The 23,295-nt window shown below is 39.4% G+C and overlaps 1 protein-coding gene across 2 annotated transcripts in view; it reads left to right on the top strand.

Moving 5' to 3' along the window:
- LOC122091326 (integrin-linked protein kinase 1-like) overlaps positions 1-23,295 on the top strand; it is a 119,221-nt gene that overhangs the window by 85,858 nt on the left and 10,068 nt on the right. For both annotated transcript variants that reach the window (XM_042661195.1, XM_042661194.1), the window contains one exon: positions 9,160-9,284. In XM_042661195.1, the coding sequence (XP_042517129.1) occupies positions 9,160-9,284 (125 nt within the window). The remainder of the gene's footprint in view (positions 1-9,159; positions 9,285-23,295) is intronic.

The raw sequence follows: 23,295 nt of genomic DNA, 5'->3' as shown, positions 1-23,295 counted from the left end.
CATTCGAACCTTTTAGCTCCTGTCAAAGTTTTAAAGAATGGTGGGTATCTTCCTGAATTTGAGATGACGCGACCAAGAGCAGCGAGCCTTCCTGTTAATCTCTCGACCTCTTTCACATTTGTTGGAGCCGTTATCTCTAGGATTGCCTTTATTTTGTCAGGGTTGGCCTCTATCCCTTTGTTAGAGACCAAAAAAGCGAGGAACTTCCTTGATGTCACTCCAAATGCGCACTTGGTTGGGTTGAGCTTCATTTTATATTGTCATAGTACCTTAAAGGCTTCCCTTAGGTCCTCCGTGTGGTCACATGATTTCTTTCTTTTGACCAACATATCGTCCACATATACTTCCATATTTTTTCCGATTAAGTTCTTGAACACAGAATTGATCAGTCTTTGATATCTTGCTCCTGCGTTCTTCAAACCAAATGGCATTACCTCGTAACAGTATAGACCTTCGTCGGTGATGAAGGTTGTCTTTGGCTGGTCGGATTTGCTCATTTTTATCTGATTGTATCCAGAGTAAGCGTCCATGAAGCTCATGCGTTGATGACCAGCAGTTGCGTCTATAAGCATGTCAATTCTTGGGAGAGGGTAGTCATCCTTGGGGCATGCCCGGTTCAGATGTTTGAAGTCCACGCACATTCTCCATTTTACATGACTTTTTGACCATAACGACATTGGCGACCCATTTTGGATACCAGATCTCTCTGATGAATCCTTCTTTGAGAATTTTTTCTACCTCTTCTTGGATGGCCTCTTGTCTGTTAGGAGCAAACGACCTCTTCTTTTGCTTGATTGGTCGGAAGGTCGGATCCGTGTTGAGTTTGTGCTCGATGACTGCTCGGTCTATACCTGGCATGTCCGTGGCTGACCATGCAAACAAGTCAAGGTTTTCTTTTAGCAAGGTGGTGAGCTTTTCCAGTTCCCCCCTGTAATGATTTGCCGACCATAAGTTGTTTGGATTTATCCGTTTCCACCGGATTTATGACCGTTAACTCCTCTGCCGGCTTGCCTCTGAAGCTCTCCTTCTCATCTCTATGGTCCTCTACTTCCATGACCTGTATATCATTTAACGGGCAGGTGTCCTTCAGCGTGTTAACGTAACATTTTATGGACTCCCGTTGGTCACCTCTGCATTCTCCAATTCCCTTCTTGGTAAGAAATTTCATTTTCAAGTGATATGTGGGCTCCACTGCCTTAAGGTTGTTCAGGCTTGGCCGTCCTAGGATTGCATTGTAAGCTGAGGGAGTGTCTACAATTAGGTAGTTGACCATGACAGCCTTCCGGAGCTCGCCCGTACCTGCACAGATTTGGAGTTCGATTATGCCTTTTGGTTTGACTGGAGGGCCAGAGAAGCTATACAGGGGAGTGTGGACTGGTCTTAATTTTTCTTCCTCGATCTCCATTCTCTTGAAGGCCTCCCAAAATATGATGTCCGCTGAACTTCCATTGTCTACCAAAATTCTTTCCATTGAAAAAGCCCCCACCCTTAGAGTTATTACCATCGCATCTTCATGGGGAAAATCAACCCCCCTAATGTCTTCATCTCCAAAGGTGATGATTTGTTCTGTTCTTGCTTTTTTGGTCAGGTGTTCAGTGTAGAACACACCTTATGCGTATAATTTTCTTCCTGATTTGGAGTCCCCTCCGCTGGATGGTCCTCCTACAGTTGTTGAAATCACACGAGGAGTGGGGCTTTCCTGTGGTATTACATCTTGGGTGCCTTTTCTGCATGGTGATCGAGATCGTTGGCATCTCTCTGCTCCTAGACCTTCTCGACCTCTGTAACGTGTTCGGAAGTTGTTTTGGCGAGGTCGCCATTGATCAGTCCTTTTTCCTGGCTGTTCTTCACCATTGGTCGAAGCATCAGATTGTTTCTCCAAGAACCTCCCTAAGTAGCCCCGTTTTATCAAGTTCTCAATTACGTTCCTGAGCTCCCAGCAATCTTCTGTAGTGTGACCATGATCTCTGTGAAACTCGCAGAATTTGGATATGTTTTTGTTCTCTAGTGAGCTCTTGATTTTCTTGGGTTCTTTCATCTTTCCTCTCTCTTCATGTGTAATGTGCATGAGTATGTGAGATCTTGGTTTATTCAAGGCCGTGTATTCATTCCGGCCCTTTCTTCTTTCATTGCCCTCCCCAGGTCTAGCTCTTCTGTCTTCCTTCTGATACGCCCTTCTTCGATCTCCCGACGTGTTCGAGAGCTTCCGACCAGCCGTGGCTTCCTTTGCATTAATATATTTTCTGATTTTTTCTCCCAATTGGCCCAATGTCTTGGGTTCTGATTTAGAGAGTGAGAAGACAAGCTTCTCATCTTGGATCCCACTTTATAGGGCCATGAGTTCAACTTGAGGATCGAGATCCCTTACCTCCAATTTTTCCAGGTTAAAGTTAAACCTGTGCACAAATTGTTGGATTGACTCTCCCGGCCTTTGCTTCAAGTTCATGAGATTCTGTGATGTCCTTCTATATACTTTGCTTCCAACAAAGTAATCCAAGAATTTTCTGCTCAGTTGTTTGAAATTGTAGACTGAACCTGGCTCCAGCGAAGAAAACCATGAGGCCGCCGGTCCTTAGAGGGATGCTGGGAAGATTTAGCATAGCAGAGCCTCAGTAGCATCGTGTACTGTCATTACTGATCGGTAGGTCTACAAATGCTCCCAGGGATCTTTGGTTCCGTTGTATGGTCGGAAGGTTGGAATCTTGAAGGTTTCAGCGACACGTATCCGCATGATCTCTTTGGATAAGGTTGTTTCTCCGAACATCTTGAGCTCCTCCATTTCTTTCTCTATGCCCATTGCTCGCTCAACTTTAGCTTGCAACTCTTGAAACTTTTGATCTAGGGATGCTTCTAATAGGCTGGAGTGGCTCGGCTGCGTCTTTTGCTTTGGGCTGGCACATCCCATTCTCCGTCCCTTCTTGGATCTTCTTTTCTTGTCTTCTTTATTGGCTGGTGGGGATCTTTTGGGTCTATGCTGGGCTTCCTTCTCTCCGGGGAACTTTGTTTTTCGGCGGTGGCCCTTCAGTTGATGAGATGTCGAGAGATTAGGACTTCTTTGGTCGCAGGGCGCATAGCTGTGTTCTCCTTCGCTTTTCATGGTTGAGCTAGGTTGGCTCTGATGAGTCATAGAAGTCTCTTTACGGCAACTCCCTTCTTCCAGGGCAACCTTGCTTGCATTCCGGGAGGTCTCTCGAATTACCTTTGCCAGATTTTTCACCTGTTCATGGAGCTCTCTAAATTGCTCGGCGGTTACCATCTCCGGCGATTCTTGATTCTTGATTCTTGACAGCCCTTAGTGCTTCTTGATGGTTTTTCCCGTTTTCTACAGCCGGATCTTGCTCTACTTCTTCTAACACCTCTTGTTGAGGGTTGAAAGGGAGCGGGCCAGAACGCTGTTCCCCCTTTATTAAACATGCTCTCGTTACCTTCGGCATATTCTTTCTTCTCTTCTTCTCAGCTTCTCAGCAGAAATGACTTTCTTGTCGTTCCCACAGACGGCACCACTGTTGATGCAGTTTCTCGTTCCTTCCCTGAAGGTCTTGTACCTGTTCTTCGGATAGGCCAGAACCTGCACACAAGTCAGAGAACCAGCCCAGAGTTTCCTCTGGATGGAACACTCTGAAGCCCAAGTCAGTCCTTCAGATCAGAGTAAAGGTGGTCTTCCACTAGAAAATTCATACCTGTTTCAGGAGTTCTCTCCCCTTTATATAGTGGTGTTGAGTTGTCTTCTTATTAGTTGATTGATCCCCTTGGTGCTGAGCTGTCCTTGTTGGCTAGTTGGTCCACTTGGTTGATTAGTTAGTCCACTTGTGTAACGGTTAACTCAACCATGGTAAGTACCTAGTTATTTAACCATTTCTGGTCTGGTCGGAGGGGCGTGGTCAAGAGGGTGTGGAGTCTCTCTTTGTTGCTGCATCAAGGTCGCTTAGTCTGTGGTCGTCTTACTTGGTCGTATGATATATGGAGGTTGTGTATATTATGGTACATCACATCTCATCCCTCAGGTTTCGGGCATCTCAACTTCTCCTGTTACATCGATCTCAACCATGAGTAAACACTTAAATTCCTAAACTTCAATCTATCTTTTTGTTATGATTAATGGGCTTTAAATAGCCTTACAAAACTTGGACATATAGAAATAATAGAAATAGGAAACTGATTGTTGAAATATGTAACTAAGGGTGTCATAGGGGCATTCCTGCCTTTTCCCCTTTCCACCGACTAATTAATGGGAGTCAGTTGAGGGGTGCATATTTGTAATTCTGCTTCCCTTTTGCTTATTATAAATAAAGACTTGCATTGTCTCATTGATCATTCAAGCATTCTACCCTAATTTTGCTGTTAACATGGTATCAGAGCCTAAATTTCTGATCTAGGTTTTTAGCCTCCTTTTCCTCCCCTTCCCTATATCGCAAGCCTCCAGCTTCTCTCACCCTCCACCTACTTCTCTTCCTTTGTCTCCCTTATACTTTGCAAGGCATCACTAATGAGATGATTCATACGAATCTAGTTATTGTCCTACACACTACCTCAATCTTATAAACCTTAAAACCCTGCAATAATCGATTAAGGTTCTTCCCCTCTCTACGATGACAAGGAATTATTAGCCGCACGTACCTTATCCAGACTGGAACAAGGAATATAAGTATGGAAGACCTCAAAGCTACTTGGTCATGCTATCGATAGCACCCGAATCAAGTAACCATAAGGGAGAATGGGAGGAAGAAACAAGGAAACTACCTGTTTGAGTAAGGTTGGATACAGGAGGAGTAGGAGAAGTGCCTAACTATGCCATTAGTTGCTTGAGGGCAGACATTTGATCCGAAGAGAATGGTGCAATAGTAGAGGCATTGTTAGCAGACTCGGACTGATTGGCCTGGGGGCCTTTTTTTCCAGTTTTTCTATTACGCCCACCCTTAGGATGCACATGGAGCTTCCAACATGTATACCTGGTATGGCAAGGGCGATCACAATAATCACCATAGTTGTCAAGGCATCGGCATGGCGACGACTTGGAGTCCATGCGGTTTGCTTGGGGCCTAGGTGACAGTCCTCTTATTACACTGCATGTCATCTTATGTTTTGGCACTTCTTTATGCCAAATATCATATAAGTAAATAAGAAAATGCCACCATTTGAATCCAATAAAAATAACTTAAAAATCAAATTCCAAAAGGATAAAAAGTCAACCCCCCAGTTGAATAACAAAAACTGGATTTGGTTGTAGAGGCAATTTTCAACTTTTAAATGCTGGAATTTTTCTCAATTATGAAAATTTTATAAATTTCATAATGTTAAAACATTGTTAAAAACCAAAAGTCCGATAAAATAATATATATTTTTTTATATCCATAAAATTATTTTCAGTTAGGAGATTTTAACAGTATTCATACACTTTAAGTTTGACCGGGATATAACTTTGTTATTACAACTCAGATTTAAGTATCTTAAACTTGTAGGAAAGCTGATGTTATGTTATACCTAATACAAAAAGTCTCATGTAAAAATAAAAGAATTTGATAGTCAAACTTAATATATAACGAAAACATTAGTCTATGTTGATTCTTTTATGACTTAATTTGACTTGATGTTGATTTTTTATAATTTGATATGGCTTAATATTGATTTTTAATGACTTGATGAGGCTTAATGTTGATTTTTTATGATACAAGGTATATCTAGCTTACTGAATAATGTTAGAATATAGGGAATATAAAAAATAACACTTGGTTTTCTTGTTCGCCTCACGGTGGGCACCTTCTCACCCAAGCGCTTAGACAGCCTTCCAATGCTTTGGTTCGCCTTGGCGCTATGACAACTATGATAAGCACATTGAATATTTTCCCGAGGAGGGGTAGAACCCTGTTCAGGAAAAGGGCCCAAATTAGGATCAATGGAAGCACTTGTGGAGGGGGGTAAAACTCCATAGTCTAAGCCTGATTAGAGAACCTGGGTAGAAGATATGGTTCCAACTTTGAGGCTGAAAAATCCCCATATAACAGAGTAGCTGCAGGTATAATGAGCCTCCTAGTGTTACCTGATCAAGCTACCAAAAGGAGGTGAAACAAGGGTTTCATGTCCCTTTAGACCAGAAGAACCAACTCCTAAAAGCTTGGATCTATCAGCAGGTAGAGTAGTAAATTGCAGGAGCTTCAGTACTTGCACAAATATCTCTAGAAATTAAAGCAGCAGTCATGAAGAAAAAAAAAAAAAAAAGATCTCTAGATCAGAGAGATAATAATCAAGGTAGTTATGAAGAAGAGCCCTGGGCACCGTTTGATAACGTCAGAAACAGCTTTTCATGTTTCCGGATACAAAAACGGATTTTTTGATGTTTGATAAACTTGTTTCTCGAAATGTTTTTTGCAGACATAATGCCACTAAAAACCCAATAGTATCATCGGATGCCCAAAAGGGAGAGAGGGTTCGTTTGCCTTTTTTCAGGTTTAAATAGTTGAGAGATTTATCGGGCACAATAGCCTTTTTTTTTTCCTCTTAAATTCGTTTCTAGAAACAGCGAAACAAGTCGGACTTGTTTCGTCAAAGTCGTTTCTAGAATTGTAAATAGGCATAAATTTTGATTTATGTTTCTAGAAACAGGTGAAACGGAACAACTTTATCAAACGCTTTTCAGGCTGTTTCTCCGTTTCTGGGAACAAGAAAACGCAGAAACGGAGTGTTGTTAAACGGTGCCCTGGTCATGAACTAGGGCAATACTATGTGATTAGGCAGCACGAGTTGCTGCAACCAGAAAAAGGTCGATCCTTTGATGAAGAACCGAAGCACTAGAGTAACAAGGAGAGATCACTAGGCTTAATTTGGCTCTGATACCATAAAACAATATGCAAAGCTAACACCCTGCAATCCCAAGAGAAAAAAAGGAAGAAAAAGAAGAGAAGGAGAGAACCAAGATTGTTGGTTAACAGAATCGTGACCAGCAGTCTCCCTTACCTTTCTTATTTATAACCGAGCTTATTACAAGTCAAATAGGAAACTTAGTAATATTGTAATCTACCTTAACTAGGAAATAAACAAAAGAGGAAACAAACTTAGAATAAAATCCTAGTACCAGTAGGAAACATAAATAGTGTGAGAGTCAAGGCACCAAAGAGATGCCATCGACTCACACATGTACCCTTTGTACCCCCACGGTACAAAGAGTTCATGTGACCTCCTTTAATACACTATTATATACCCCTCATTTAATGTACCATTTAGTTGTTGTTGGGCTTGTCCTTTGCCCTTTCTTGGTGTTTTCTGCTTTAGTGTGCTCTTGGTTTTGTGTTTTGTTCTTTCCCCCTCCCCTCTCTTTCCTTGTATAGTCTTTTCCTGCTTGGTGAAGAATTTATTTAAAGAAAACAAAAAAACTTCTCAGTTAGAATTTACCTTCATGACCTCTCAATTGGTAAAGGGTCGAAGCCCCTTGACAAATGTGGAATGTAGTATATCATCCCACCATGAACATGCACCCAAAAAACTTGCTGAGGATGAGTTCAACTTATTTTCGTCCAGAAGGGACTTATAAGCAAAAATCCTCTTGACTTTTGTAAGCCAGTCAAGAAATTCTTCAGGTCTCTTTTCACCATTGAACTCTGGAACCTCAACTTTGACACCATAATCTTTGACATAAAATTATCGTGTAACATCCAGGGCTACAACTAGATTAGGTTGCTCGACAAGGTATGGAATTGAGGATGTGTTATAGATGATCTTTCTTCAGTTCGCTTGTTAGACCTATTCATAAAGGCAAGAATCTTAGTGAGAGCATTTTGAGTCTCTTCCATGAACTTGTTATATTTTGCCTCATTCCTTTCATGCCTAGCATTAGTCTTCTGTTAATTCTCAAATACCTCACGATACAATTTGTGCTACTCAACATTGGTTATGTGACCTCTCATGGTTAGAAAATTGCAGGAAATTCGCTTTGATACCACTTGTTGCGGATCCGGATTCCAAACTCGGATTTGGATCACTTATAGGCCCACTCTTATATTCGATAGCTCAATTGCAACAATTAATAGCAGATTAGTAAATAAAGCACATCTAAAAAAAGTGGCAATTCTGTAAACGTCTAGAAATGTATGAAGAGTGGCAGATTTGTCATTAATTGGTATCAAATGGAGAAATTGCAGGACTTTTGTGGGCTTATCTAGGTTTGTTCCTATGTATCTGAAGTAATGTTTAGAACAGCACATTGAGTTATTTGGTTCCCCCTGTTTTGGAGGTCAGGGAGTAGGGTATTACAGCTTCTTAAGTGAAAATTTTCCCTGAAAGTGATGCTTAGTTATCTCCTTCCCCTGGTATTATCTAGATCATTTCTGATGGAGAGGATTTCACAGGATTAGCACTTGTGGAGATGGTCATACTGGATTAGGAGTGCAATGACTTGGTATCCTCATTGGACTATCTCATCCCAGTGATGTCTCATAACTGCTAATGCCTTAGGCTTAGTCTGTCAGCTGATGGCTCTTTTTTTTTGTGGGGGGGGGGGGGGGTGGTGGTAAACTAGGGTAGCGGTCTGTTCGGGCCCTATGCTGGAGGGTGATTTTTGGCTAGAATTTTTAGTTGTAGGTAAATTAGGTTGATGTAACTTTCTGGGTTTTGAGTTCTCTCCAAGTTTATGCTTCAGATTGTCTATTTTCTGCTTTGCACCCACACTTTAAAAGAAATAAATAAATAAATTTAACTTTTAAAAGAAATAAATAAATAAATTTAACTATGTTTGTGATCCATATCATGAACACAACTTTCTGCATTGATTTGGAACATTCAATTGATGGAATCTCTTAAATCTGCTCTTCAATGTTTTGCTGAAGTGAAATGGTTACATTTTGTTCAGCAATAGCACCTGAGGCATGTTTTCATGCAACAAGTGGACACTTTTCCATCCATCACTAAAATTGGAACAAGCAGAAATTATTTTAATTTTTAGGAAACCTAAAATGGGATGGACTTCTACTTTTTTTTGTTTTAATTAACATTCCGCTTTGAAATTATGTGACTCCTCCTAGGAATTTTTTCCTTTTTGTTTCCATTCATCCCTCTGTCCAATGGTGTTGATTTCGTGTTCCCAATTATGTCCATGCATTAGATAAAAAATGCCATTGTTCAGTGCCTTCCACCCTTTCCCCTTCTTATATCTTTGTCCACTGTGTCCAGATGATTGAAGGAGTGCAACCTTTCCACCCTAATCACCCAGAAGAAGCGTCTAAAATGATCTGTTTGGAAGGAAAGAGGCCTCCAGTAAAGGTGAAATCGAAAAGTTACCCTCCAGACCTCAAAGGGTAAGCTAATTTCTATAATTGTAAAGTCCAACGAATTTGCTCTCAGCTTCTGTAAATATTTTGTTTATGGTGCATGTCTTCAAATTTCTGATTTTATTGTAAAAGACATCATGATTGATGAAACTTTTGTCAAAATGTGCAGAAACTCACTAAATAGCTCATGCCATAAACACTCCAGAAAATTTTTAGAATGAAATGTTGAAACCACACCAAGTTCAATATTAAATATTAACCAGCATTCATAGTTATTTTGCACAACCATTCACCACATTCAGAGATTTGACTTTTTGGATCTGACACCAGTTCACAACAGATGAAATATTAACTTCCACTAGTGTGTTGTCTATAAGTGTTTTGATTATGGATCTAGTGACCATTATTTCTACATTGGTTTAAATGTGTTTAGTGGCTGTTCCAATCTTTATAATGGGGTTTAGAAGACCTAGATTTTTCCTAATTTTTGGTACAATTGAGACTTAATACATATTGTTGCTCCATTCTTGTGGTCATTGGAATACTGCTGTAAAGATGTTGAATTTCTAGGGCTATTTTAGTCTTACTGTTCATTCTTTTATATGGCTTGTATTAGGGTGGGCAGGGTAGATGGGTATTTCTGTCCCTGGTATATTTTTCACTTGAGATATTATATATAGAGGGGGAGGGGCCTGCGGCTAGTCATTCTATTCTAGCTGTAGGCAGCCTCCATGTTTTAGCTGCTCTCTCCTCTTCTTTTTCTTCTTCCCTTGGTTTGGTTACACTATTCTGGTTTTCTAACAGGGTATCAGGGCCTTGGTAATCAGGCAGCCACCCATTACTCCGTCTATTATGGCTTAACCTCTTCTCCTATTAATGGAGTGCTTCCCTACTATCCACCTTGTGTTTTCGAGTTTCTGATCTATAGATTTATGGAAGGAAGAATCGGAACTGCTGCATCCCAATGAGCTTTCTGAGGAGACTGCAGAAACTGACTGAGAACTCCAACAACAAAAGATGTCTGGTCTGGTGATTGTGAGATATATCAATTTTACCTATTAAACTCTTGTACTGATGCACATCTTTGAGAGGCTCACCATCATAAACACCAAACTTCTGATGAGGGTTCATAGGAACATCCATTGGTTTTTATGACAGCGTACTTGTGTCAAATAGAAGATCTAAAACATACTATCCTTTTGGGATAAGCTGATACATTTTTTTCTTGTCTTCAACGTGTTGTTGCTCTTGCAAAATCTGATTCGTCCGCTAAGGACAAAATCTGCGTTTACTGCTGGACGTGGCCGTGGCAAAGGCCATGGTTCTAGGGGAGGTCTTATGTCTGGTGGTTTTGGTTTTGGTGGACAACAAACAAATTGTTCTTCTAGGCAATGTTCTTATTGTGGTAAAGCCTAATCACACTGTTGAGACTTGTTGGGCCAAGCATGGCAAGCTAGAGTGGGCACACCAGTTAGCCAATCATGCAATATCTAGCGGTGATAGTGATATATCTTCTAGTGATCTTGTACCAAGAACTTCCTCAAGTGGTGCATCAAACTTTCCTTTGTTACATGATGACATCACCTCGATATTTTGGTGTTTGCATAGTCTTTTTTTTTTTTTTATAGGTAAGTATGATTAATTAAAAGAAAAGAAAAAGATAAAATACAATTAGAGGCAATACTAGAGAACCCTCTTTAGACATGCCTAAAAGAGGGGAAGGGATTCCAAGAACAAGCAGGACAGACCCGGCAATCAAGTAATAAAAACTAGAACATAAATAACATAGAAAAATTACATCCAAAAGTCAGTAATTCGATCAGCATCCCCTCTTATAAGGTCATGAAGATCATCTGGGATATCAGGAGAGTATAAGATAACTTGAACAGTAGATGAAGCAAATGAGGCTAAGAAATCTGCTACCTGATTTGCTCTCTCCAAACATGTATAATCTCCTTACATCTAAGCATGGAACAAAGATGCAAAATTCTGCTTTTAAATACTTGCATACTCTAAGGGCTGTGTATCTTACCATTAAGAATATCAACTGCCAACATGGAATCAGATCAGATAGACACCTCCAGGAAGCCTTTGTCAATACAAATACAAATCCCTCTTTGGATTGCAAGTAATTCTGTGGCAAGGATGGACAACTCCTCACCCAAACCTGCATAAGCAACGATATGGGTGCCTCTTTCATCCCAAATCATCCCACCATACGAAGCCTTGTCATCAGAAAGCGCACCATCACAATATAGAGCAATCATGTGGAAGGGGGGACAGAATCAAGTGCAAGCCTTTGGAACTTTAACAGTCCAATTAATTTGTAATCCCCTACTATCTACCAACATCTGATTTCTTGCACTATGAATTACAGAAAGCGGTTTAGTAGAGAACCTAGAAAGGATATCATCTTTAATAACAGCCACAATCTGGAATCTTGTTTTGGTCTTGTTTCTAAAAATCCTGTAATTCCTTTCTATCCACAGATGTTGTACTGTAGTACAAAGAGCCAATTTTCCTACTACCCGAATCTGATCATCACCTCCAAAATAATAATGGACCCACATAGCAGCATCCACAACGTTAGAGGTTGGCCTTCCATCTTGTGAGCAAAGAGAGTAAATATCCCTCCAGACTAAAGATGTAAAACTACATTCAAAAAATAAATGGTTGTGGCTTTCAAGGTCAGCCCAACAAAATATGCAATGAGGTTGAACCTATATTTTCCCATAAATTAGTTGCTCCTTTGTAGGCAAAGCATCAACAAGGTATCTCCATAAAGTAAATGAATGTCTAGGTATATTATTAGTAAACCATATCGAATCACACCAATCCACTTTCCTTGACGTACTTCTAATAATATTCCAAGCAGATTTAGTAGTAAAGAGACCAGAAGAATTACCTGTCCAAACCACCAAATCATTATCAGCGTGATGGAGTTTCTTTTAGTTCGGTAACTCCCTCCAGGCTTCTGTAAAGCCCAAAGAAGAAAGTAGATCAGTGTACCAGTCACCATCCCTCATAATATCCTTCACCAAGGCACGACGATTAGAACCTGCATCATAGCGAATTCTGTTTCCAAATCCCTTTATTAGTACTCCAAACGGGTGCCACCTATCCAACCAAAGATAAGTTGAGCTACCATCCCCGATAAAGTGCTGAACATAAGGCTTAACCTTATCCCTATACTTCAAAATTTTCCTCCAGACCTATGAACATTTTTTATTTATCTTCACTGTACAAATTGAATCTTGTTTCAGATACCTACTATACACCTATTTAACCCAAAGACCTCTTTTTTATTTTTGTAGCTATCCACCACACTTCATAATGCCAGCCACGTTCATGTCCTTGATGCGCTTTATTCCTAGGCCTCCTTCCCGCTTTGGCTTGCAAATAGCATCCCATAAAATAAGATGCATTTTTTTCTCAAGAGATGGACCCGACCAAAGAAAATTTGAGAAGGTGGATTCTAGATTGGAGATAAGTTTCTTGGTAAAGAAAAACTTCCAGACCAATAGATGTAACTTTCTTGTAGCACTAAGGAGAGGAGTTGGGCATAAGATAAAATCTAGCTTTCCATCCTTCTAGCTTCTGTCTCATAGCATTTGCATAGTCTTAAGACATCTAATAATACATCAATTGGGGCTTTTCCTTTTGTTGCTATTTTAGCTCATGCAAATACTCCTACTCTCTTTAATACTACTCCTTCCTAGATTATTGATTTAGGGGGCTCTACCCATATGACTAGTAAGCCTTCTTTGTTAGTTCTTTTACCACTAATACTTATTCTACCTCTGTTATTCTTGCTAATGGATCCCTGCACCTGTTTCTAGTCATGGTACAGTATCTCCTACCTCCTCTAATCTTTCTTCTGAGTTGCATGTACCTCAATTTCCTTTGAGTCTACTTTCAGTATGTCACTTAACTAAGGCTTTAAATTGTTCTGTGACGTTTTTTCCATCTCATTGTGTCTTTCAAGATCTTCCACGAGGAAGACAATTGGTGGAGGGCGTTAAAGGATGGGTTGTACTACCTTAACTGTGGTGAGCCTACTTCTACTATCGCTCACACTGTTTGTGGTTTGACTCCTTTCCAATGACACTGTCATTTAGGTCATTTGTCATTGTCTAGAGTGAAACTTTTATTTCCTAATGTCTTTGTCTAGCTTAGATTGTGAAGCCTGCAAGTTGAGAAAGCATCATCATGCTTCCTTCCCTTCTTGCTCTATAGTCGTAGACATAGTTGTCAAGGCATCGCCTAGGTGTCGCCAAGGCGACGACTTGGCGTCCAGGCTGTTTGCCTGGAGCCTAGGTGGCAGTCGCCTTATTGCATTGCATGTCACGTTGTGTTTTGGCATTTATTTATGCTAAATATCATTAAAGTAAATGTCTCCGTTATTCATAAATAAGCAAATACCCCCTATTTGAATTCAATAAAAAAATAGTTTAAAAATCAAATTCCAGAAGGATAAAAGAGTTTGACCGGAGCATAACATTGTCATTATAACTCAGATTTAAGTAATCTTAGACTTGTTGGAAAGCTAGTTTTATGTTATTCTTAATATAAAAACTCTCATTTAAAAATTAAATCATTTGACCAGTCAAACTTATTATATAACAAGAGTATTTTTCTAAATGTTATCTTTTATGACTTAATGTGACTTAGTGTTATTTTTAATGATTTAATGTGGCTAAATGTTGATTTTTAATGACTTGATGTGGCTTGCTGTTGATTTTTTATGATACAAGGTATATGCAGCTTACTAAGTAATGTTAGAAAATAGGAAAAATAAAAAATAAAACTTGGTCGCCTTGTACACCTTAAGGCGGGCACCTTCTCGCCTAAGCGCTTAGAGAGCCCTCTAACGCCTTGGTGCCGTGATAACTATGGTCGTAGGTCGTATTTATTTTCTTTAGTCCATTCGGATATTTGGGGTCCTTGTCATGTTAGGAATATGCATCTTTTTTTTGTATTTTGTGACTTTTGTGATCATTCTCATCCCACTTGGTTATACCTTTTGAAAGATCGCTCAGAGTTTTTATTTTTTTTCAAAATTTTTATAATGAAATAAAGACACAATTTGTTACTTCTATTAAGATGTTTCATTCTAACAATGCTTTAGAATATGTTCGAATTGCTCGTGGTATAATTCACCAAACTAATTGAGCCTACACTCAACAGAAACATGGAGTGGCAGAATGAAAAAGTTGACATTTTACATTTGTTAGAAGTTGCTTATGCTATTATGTTACATATGCATGTGCCAAAACAGTTTTGGTGTGATGGAGTCTTGATTGCATGATATTTGATTAATTGCACGCCGTCTTTGGTTCTTGCCGATAAATCCCCATTTTTTGTTGTTTTTCTTGGTTTGCCTTCTTTTGCTTTACTTCTTTGTGTTTGGTTGTGAGTGCTTTATCCACAATTTACATTCACATATCGATAAGTTGTTTCCTCGGTCCACTAAGTCTGTCTTTCTAGGTTACCCTCGTGCTCAGAATGGTTATTATTGTTTTGACCTGGTTACCCAAAAATATTTGTTAGTGCCGATGTGTTCTTTTTTTAGGTACTTTTTTCTCTCCTTCTCAGGCCGTATATGATAATATTTTAATTGCGCGATCGGCATCAAGGTTGGAGCGTTGAACCCATTGTTAAGCCACCAATGACCTGCACAAGGATAATTGCAATATTAAGAGTTTGAAATAACAAGATAGCTTATTAAACCTAACTTACCAGGATGTTGTGCTCCTTTACCATATATAGCCAATTGATCGGCAAATCCGAGTGGCATTTGCCTCCCAGAATTACTTCACCTAAAGAGGTATTAAAATATTAATACACCACTCAATGTATTAAACATTTAATAATATGTCTGATTACTAACCTCTTCCACGACCTCTTTGGTCACACCAAGATTTGGTGCCAACTTGTTTATATCCTTCTTCACATATTGCATCGAATCACCTCTATACCTTAAATTAAAAGAGTTGTGAAGGTTTGGATTCAAATTATAGGCTGCAAATGGTTTGTAATTGATGTTAGCATACTAATAAAGTGATAATTAAGCAGTAACTACTAACTAGTAAGTGTTTAAAATGAAAGATACGTCGTTTACTAAAGAGATTACATATCCAATGAATGTTTTGAATCAACATCCCTTCCCATCGGTTTTCTACATTCATTAGAAACGTTTTGCATGACCTTGGGTCATCAATTTGTATCTTCTGCTTGATGACTCCCATACAATGAATTATATTGCCCATAATTTGTGCCTTATCCTCATCAACTACTCTAAGAACAACAAAGATTGTTTGCATAACCTGAGTAAGTTGGGCCACTCTTTCCCCAAACTTTGTTGAGGTGATTAGTTTTGAACAATTTTTCCAATTTCTGTGCCTGCATATCTACTACTCAATCACTCACTAGAGGTGAAAGACTTAAGCAACCCTTCCTTCTGGTATTCGAGACTATCAAGTGCAATATAATTGATTGCAAATCATGTTGCTGCGGGCCTCACTAAGTCACATTTTGTGTTCCTCATCCATGCCAACACCCAGTTATTACTTTAATAAATTAGGAGTTTTTTCTAATTTTTAATCAATTTTTGAAATTATTAAAAAAAATTCAATATTTTGAAACTTGTAGATATGTTGTTTGTATACGACATATCAAATTTTGGTTAAGTATGTCGCAATAGATCCAAGAAATAAGAAAAAGTTTGAAACCTTCATTTTTTTGGAGAATTCTTTGAATCTAAACACAAATCATGTTTTTCTCTAGATTCATGGTCACGTTATGTTTGTGGATCCTAAATACATATTCTACAAGCAAAAAACATGTCAAATAAACAAGATTTAACAAAAAAGTAAGAGTTTATGAAGAACTTGCCCAAAAAAGTTACGTTTTCTTCAAAAGATTGATTTGCAGCTTGAATCCTTGCTTCACACTACTTGAATCACCCTTTTGAAATCATTTTTTGCCATTAAGTAGAAGCCCTAATTTGATTTTTTGTGTTGATTGTGAGAAAAGAGGGTTAAAAGAAGTGAATGGTGGAGTTCTCTAAGAGAAAAATCTTGTTCTGCCCAAAATAAACCCATTTTCCCTATTTAAGTGAAATATCATACCATATCTGCACATATCGCACTGTATCGGATTACACTCTATGATACATATCGATACGTACCGATAGACTACGTAAAACTAAATATTTGTCTGTATTTGTACATATCGGAGTGTACATAGAGTAGCGTATCTTAAAATTTTCAAAATGTTGGTGTAGCATATCGGTGGTATCATATTGAAGGCCACCGATACTGATACGTATCGACCGATATGGTATAATAGGCACCGATATTTTAAACCTTGGTGTGCACAATCCGATAGACCTTGCCACATGGTGGTTGTGATGTGGATGTGCATACGATGTGTATCTGATTGGTAGGAGTCGGAATGCCCCAGCCAATGTGTAGTTGTTGCCTGTGCTAGAAGTGAAGACATCATCAATGTGTTGTCCTTTGGTGCCTGTTGAGGAGTGGAAAAAGTGTTGGGAATGCCAAGGGTGTGTACGGAAGTGTGTTGAGAGGAAAATTCGGAGAATTTTTTATGACCCCTGATTTATGACTCGAAAGAAGTGTTTCTAGAGTGAGGAGTGAAGAATATAGGTTTCGAATATAAGCATACTAGAAACCTAGTAATTTTCTTTTCCCAAGTATTCTTCTTCTTCATCCTCTCTTTTCTTCTCTTCCTATTTCCCTCATCTTACTTTCTTTTTTTCACTGTCATCCAAATATAATGGAGTCTTACATTTTTTCCTATACAAAGCTTCAAATTGTGCCATACCAATAGTTGTTTGGTAACTATTGTTATATGCAAATTCAATCAAAGGCACATGCTCATCCCAACTATAACTCATATCTATAACACAGGCTCTCAACATATTTTCCAAGATTTGGATGGTCCTTTCTGATTGTCCATCAGTTTGTGGATGAAATGCTGTGCTAAAATTCAGCTTAGTTCCCATGGCCTTCTGTACACATTCCCAAAATTTAGAAGTGAACCGGGAATCACGACTAGAAACAATACTGACAGGCACACCATGGTATCTCATAATATTATCAATATATAACTGTGCTAATTTCTCCATAGAATGGGATATCTTCATAGGTATGAAATGTGTTACCTTTGTTAATCTATCAACAATCACCCAGATAGTATCATTCCCCTTTCTAGTCCGTGGTAGCCTTGTCACAAAGTCCATAGTAATATGTTCCCACTTCCATTCTGGCATTGAAAGAGGTTGTAACAATTCATGAGGTCTCTGTCGCACTGTCTTTACCATCTGATAATTCATTTATTTAGCTTCATGTTATGCCACCAATACAGTTTCTTTAGATCTTTATACATTTTGGTACTTCTAGGATGCAAAGAGTAAGGAGTGCTATAAGCTTCACTTAAGATCAATTCTATAAATTTCTCTTCCCTTAGAACACATAATCTGTCTTTAAACCACAAAATTCCATTCTTCAATGAAAATCTAAGATCCTTCTGTCTTCCAACATTGATGGCATTAATTGTCTTCCTCAATATATCATCTTTGGGTTGAGCTTCCTTGATTCTCTCAAATAAGGAGGGTTCAATAATGAAGGTCGCAAGTGTCACACTCTCGGGTATCTCCACCTCTGTAATAACTTCCAAATCAAACTTCCTTGCTTCTTCTATCAACATCTGATTGGTAGTGAGAGCAACTAGTGAAGTAGTTTTATGCTTTTGGCTGAGTGCATCTGCTACCACATTAGCTTTCCTCGGATGATAATGGATAGTACAATCATAATCCTTCAACAACTCCAACCATCTTCTCTGTCTCATGTTCAATTCCTTCTGAGTGAATAAGTATTTAAGGCTTTTGTGGTCATTGTATATTTCACATTTTTCTCCATACAGATAGTGAAGCCAAATTTTCGAGGCAAAGATAAATGCTGCCAATTCCAGATCATGGGTAGGATAACTCTTTTCATAATCCCTCAATTGTCGGGAAGCATATGCAATCACTTTTCCATTTTGAATTAACACACATCCCAAACCTTGTTTAGAAGCATCACTGTATACTACAATACCTATGGTACCATCTGGAATAGCAAGGACTGGAGTTGTTACCAGTCGATTCTTCGACTCTTGGAAATTGTTCTCATATTCTTCTGTCCATTCAAACTTGACTCCTTTTTTAGTCAACCGAGTCATAGGGGCAGAAATCCGAGCAAAATTTTCAATAAATCTTCTATAATAACCTGCCAAACCCAGAAAACATCGGATTTCATTGACATTCTTTGGTGACTCCCAATCTAACACAGCTTTAACTTTTCCAGGATCAACTCTAATACCTCTTACAGACACAATATGCCCCAAGAAATTCACCTGTGACGACCAAAATTCACACTTGCTAAATTTAGCATACAACAACTTCTCCCTTAGTCTTTGCAACACTGACCTCAAGTGAATTGCATGATCTTCTTTACTTCTAGAGTAAATCAAAATATCATCTATGAATGCTATGACATACTGATCCAACGTATCATGGAATACCCCCGTTCATCAGTCCCATAAAGGCTGCTGGAGGATTAGTCAGTCCAAACGGCATAACCATAAATCCATAGTGGCCATACCTAGTCCTATAAGCTGTCTTCTGTATGTCACTCTCCTTGATCTTCAACTGATGATATCCAGATCTCAGATCAATCTTAGAGAAAGTAGTAGCATCTTGCAATTGGTCAAACAGATCATCAATGTGGGGTAATGGATATCAGTTCTTAATAGTCAACTTGTTCAATTCCCAATAATCAATACACATCCACAGACTCTCATCTTTCTTTACAAACAAGACTGGAGCTTCCCAGGGTGACACACTGGGTCCAATGAAACCCTTTAGTAGATCCTGCAACTGCTCTTTCAATTCCTTTAATTCAGCAAGAACCATTCTGTATGGTGCTCTGGATACAGGTGCTACCCTAGGTATTAAATCAATGCAAAATTCTCTCCCTATCTGGGGGCACACTACATAGATCTTCAGGAAACACGTCAGGAAATTCTATTACCACTTCTAGCTCTTCTCGTGTTGTAGTCTTCTTGGTAGTATCCCCACATGCCAAATAGGCTTCACATCCTTCTTTTAATAATTTCTGAACTTGGATAGCAGAGATTAACAATTTCTTAGCCTTGTCTCTCCTATGCCCTTGAAATGTAAAGTCATCTCCATCTCAAGGTCTAAATAATATCTTCTTCTCTGCACAGAGTAGACAAGCTCAGTATGCTGACAACCAGTCCATTCCCAGTATCACATCAAAATCTTTCAATTTATGCAAATCAAATGAGCTATCATCTCAACCACATATCTGGATCATACATGGCTCATACACATCCTCTAAATCCACTATTAACCCGGTGGATGTACTAACCATCAACTTATGTGCTAACTTTTTTGGTTCTATCCCCAATTTTGTAGCAAAATGTGAAGACACAAAAGAATGAGATGCACCAGAATCAAACAATACAAATGTTGGTATTGTGGAAACTAATATTGTACCTCTCACAACCCTAGGAGCAGTCTCAGCTTCCTCTGCTGATAATGCAAATACCTTCCCAGATGCTTGTGGCTTCTTAGTGGATGCTGATGATGAAGTCACATATGGCTCTCCTGGCTTCCTTTGAGGATAAAAGCTTGCGAGATGTCCTGGCTATTGACATATATAGCACTTCATAGATATAGGCTAGGTAGTGGTGGTTGCTGGTCGAGACTGAGTAGATGCTTGATTTGAGTCCGTCTTCCTGGGCATAGCAGTAGATGTAGCTCCTTTCACAAATTTCCCAGGTTCCCTTCTAATACTCGCTACATTGGCTTTTCTTGCGGCATGTATCTGATAACCTTCTCTTTGCTTATGCTCAATGGACTTGGCTATCTGAACTACCTCTGTATAGGTCTAGAGCCGGTGTGCAACCAACACTACTCCAATGCTGGACCTCAGTCCCTTTTCAAACTTTTTGGCCTTTGCTCTGTCATTCTTCATATGCTCAGGGGAAAAATAGCATAATGCCTCAAACTGCTACTGGTACTCTAACAATGATCTGGGACCTTGCACCAGTGCCATGAACTCAGATTCCTTCCTATCTCGCACATTTATGGGAGAATAATTCCCATAAAAGACTTCTATAAACTGTTCCCAAGTGGGGTGTGGATATGTGGCTAGCAGTATGGGTGTGGTAGCCTTCCACTATGCATGAGCTTCATTCTGCAACTGGTAAGTAGCACACAAGATCTTCTGTTCATCATTACAGCCCAGAAGTGAGAAAACCTTCTCTACTCCTATCCATTTGGTTGGAGCCAATGGATCATATGTCACCCCGGAGCCAATGGATCATATGTCACCCCGCTGAAATATGGAGGCCGATACTTCTAAAACTTTTCCATCAACTTGTTGGTATCAATCCATACTTGTATTGTTGGATGGGTTTCTGGATTCTGTTGCCCTGTAAGTGTTCCCATAGTTGGTGTTGCTTGGGATGTTTGTCCACTTATAGTCTGACCAGTGACTATACCTCCAGATGTAAACAGAGGATTGGGAGCGGGACCTGTAAGGGCTGGTGGGGGTGGTGCCATAGATACATGGTTTGTTGGTGACTCCTTGGCACGTATGGCAGTGGCCAATTCTTCAACCATTGCCCTTTGTTGCTGCTGTTGTTGCTGCTTATTTTGTTGTATGGTTTGCTACAGCCTTTCTTGTATCCCTTGCATCATATTTATTACAATGGTTGCCACATCCTGTGTTGTGATTGCTGGTGGTGCAGGTGGTGGCATAGATGTTACTGCTGCAGGGGCGGTGCATTTACGGGAAAGGTCGCCCCAGCTGCAGTCTCCCTTCCTGCCTCATCCTCTATTGGCACATGAGGGGTAGCTCTAGCAACCTAACCCCTCTTCCTTGGTCAAAGCTTATACTGAGGTTGAGCACGTTTTGATGGCATTTTTAAGAATTTCTGTAAGATAAATAATTGATTAATTCCCAAAAGCTCAACAAATATTCAGCAAGGATGAGTCATGCAGCATACTTCATATAAAATTAGTGTCTTGGTGTCTGACCAAGAGTGCACATACATTCATAGTATAAATACAATATTTCATTTCCCTTCCCTATTAGATATCTGTAATTACCACGAACAATGTTTCCCTAAATTTGATGTTTTTATCTTGAAGCTTTTAATTTATTAAATCCTATAACACTGGATATCCTAAGGTCTTATGGGTTGTGATACTTTTTCCTAAGTCTTAGCTCTGATACCACTCTGTCACACCCTACCTCCAATAAGCCAAGGCATGCGGCACTGGACACCTCATCGTATCCAGTCAACCTATTTTCCCCAGGATCCAGATTAGGGCAGATCATAACACCATAATTACATTACTAAAGATCACAGTTCATATATACATGCACAATCCTGTTGGTGTACGATGTCTTATATTCCGTCATAGTTTAATCTAGGGAGTATTGGTGCAGCGCCTTGACAGGCAGGATGGCGGGAAGGGATTGAATGTCAAGTATGATATTGAGCGGTTCAATGGGAAGAACAATTTCACCCTCTGACGTCAAAGGATGAAGGATCTTCTGATACAATAGGGTTTGGCGAAAACGCTGATGGGGAAGTCGAAGAAACCTACAAAAATTATTGACGAAGATTGGGAACAGATGGAAGAAAAGGCGGTAAGTGCTATTCGATTGAATTTTTCTGATGATGCCCTACAATATGTTGGTATCGAATCTGCACCATAGTTATGGGCGAAACTTGAAAGCATCTACATGACGAAGTCCTTAACGAACAAGTTCGTGAAGAAGCAATTGTATTCTCTACAGATGGAGGAAGGTACGATCTATTAAAGCATCTTAACATGTTCAATCAGATCGTAAGTAAACTTACAAACCTAGAGGTTAAGATTGAGGATGAAGACAAGGCGTTACTGTTGCTATCGTTGCTCCCAGAATCATATAATCACCTGGTAATAACTCTTGTACGGGAAGGAGACCCTTGAGATGGATGAAGTCGCGGTTGCCCTCATGTCCAATGATACAAGGAAGAAGACCAGTAGCACGAAATCTCAAGGAGAAGGTCTTTTCGGAGGTGACAAGGAGTAGGAAAGAGGGAGATCAAATTAGAAGGATCTGGGAAGAGTCGATTGAAATCAAAAGGGGCAAAGACAAATGTCTCTTGTTACTAGTGCAAGGAGGAAGGTCATCTGAAAAGAGAGTGCTTGAAGAGGAAGGCAGACTTGAAGATGAAAGGTGTAGATAAGGCATCTGAGGAAACTAGCGTAGTTGACAGTTCAGATGGAGATGATGGAGATGTACTCTCTATATCATCAGGTAAGAATCAACCTTCTGATTCTTGGATTTTAGATTCTGGATGTTCATATCACATGTGTCCACATAAGGATTGGTTGGATACATATCAACCATATAATGGTGGGTCTGTCCTAATGGGGAATGATGCTGTGTACAAGACCATTGCGATAGGCACTATCAAAATCAAGATGTTTGATGAGATAGTAAGAACTTTAGCAGATGTGAGACATATACCAGAATTAAGGAAAAGCTTAGTATCTTTAAGGGGCACTTGACTCAAATGGCTGCAAGTGCATAGCAGAAGGTGGAGTTCTCAAAGTTATTAAGGGTGTTATGGCTGTCATGAAGGGACAGCTAACAGGAAACCTATACAGCCTCATAGGGAACACCGTTACAGGTGGAGCATCTATAGGATTTGATATAGATGATACTTATTTTTACATATGCGGCTAGGGCATATGGGAGAGAGGGGATTGATGGAGCTTCATAGAAGGAAACTGTTGAAGGGAGTAAAAATTTGTAAACTGAACTTCTGTAAGTATTGTGTGTTGTAAAACAGTGCAAGTTTAAATTCAAAACTGCAAAACATAAGAGTAAGTGGGTGCTTGATTATATACACAACGATGTATGAGTACTTCAACAACCAAATCTAA

This window comes from Macadamia integrifolia, chromosome 10 (assembly GCF_013358625.1).
Source record: "Macadamia integrifolia cultivar HAES 741 chromosome 10, SCU_Mint_v3, whole genome shotgun sequence".
NCBI lineage: Eukaryota > Viridiplantae > Streptophyta > Magnoliopsida > Proteales > Proteaceae > Macadamia > Macadamia integrifolia.
This window is presented reverse-complemented; position numbering and strand designations above follow the sequence as displayed.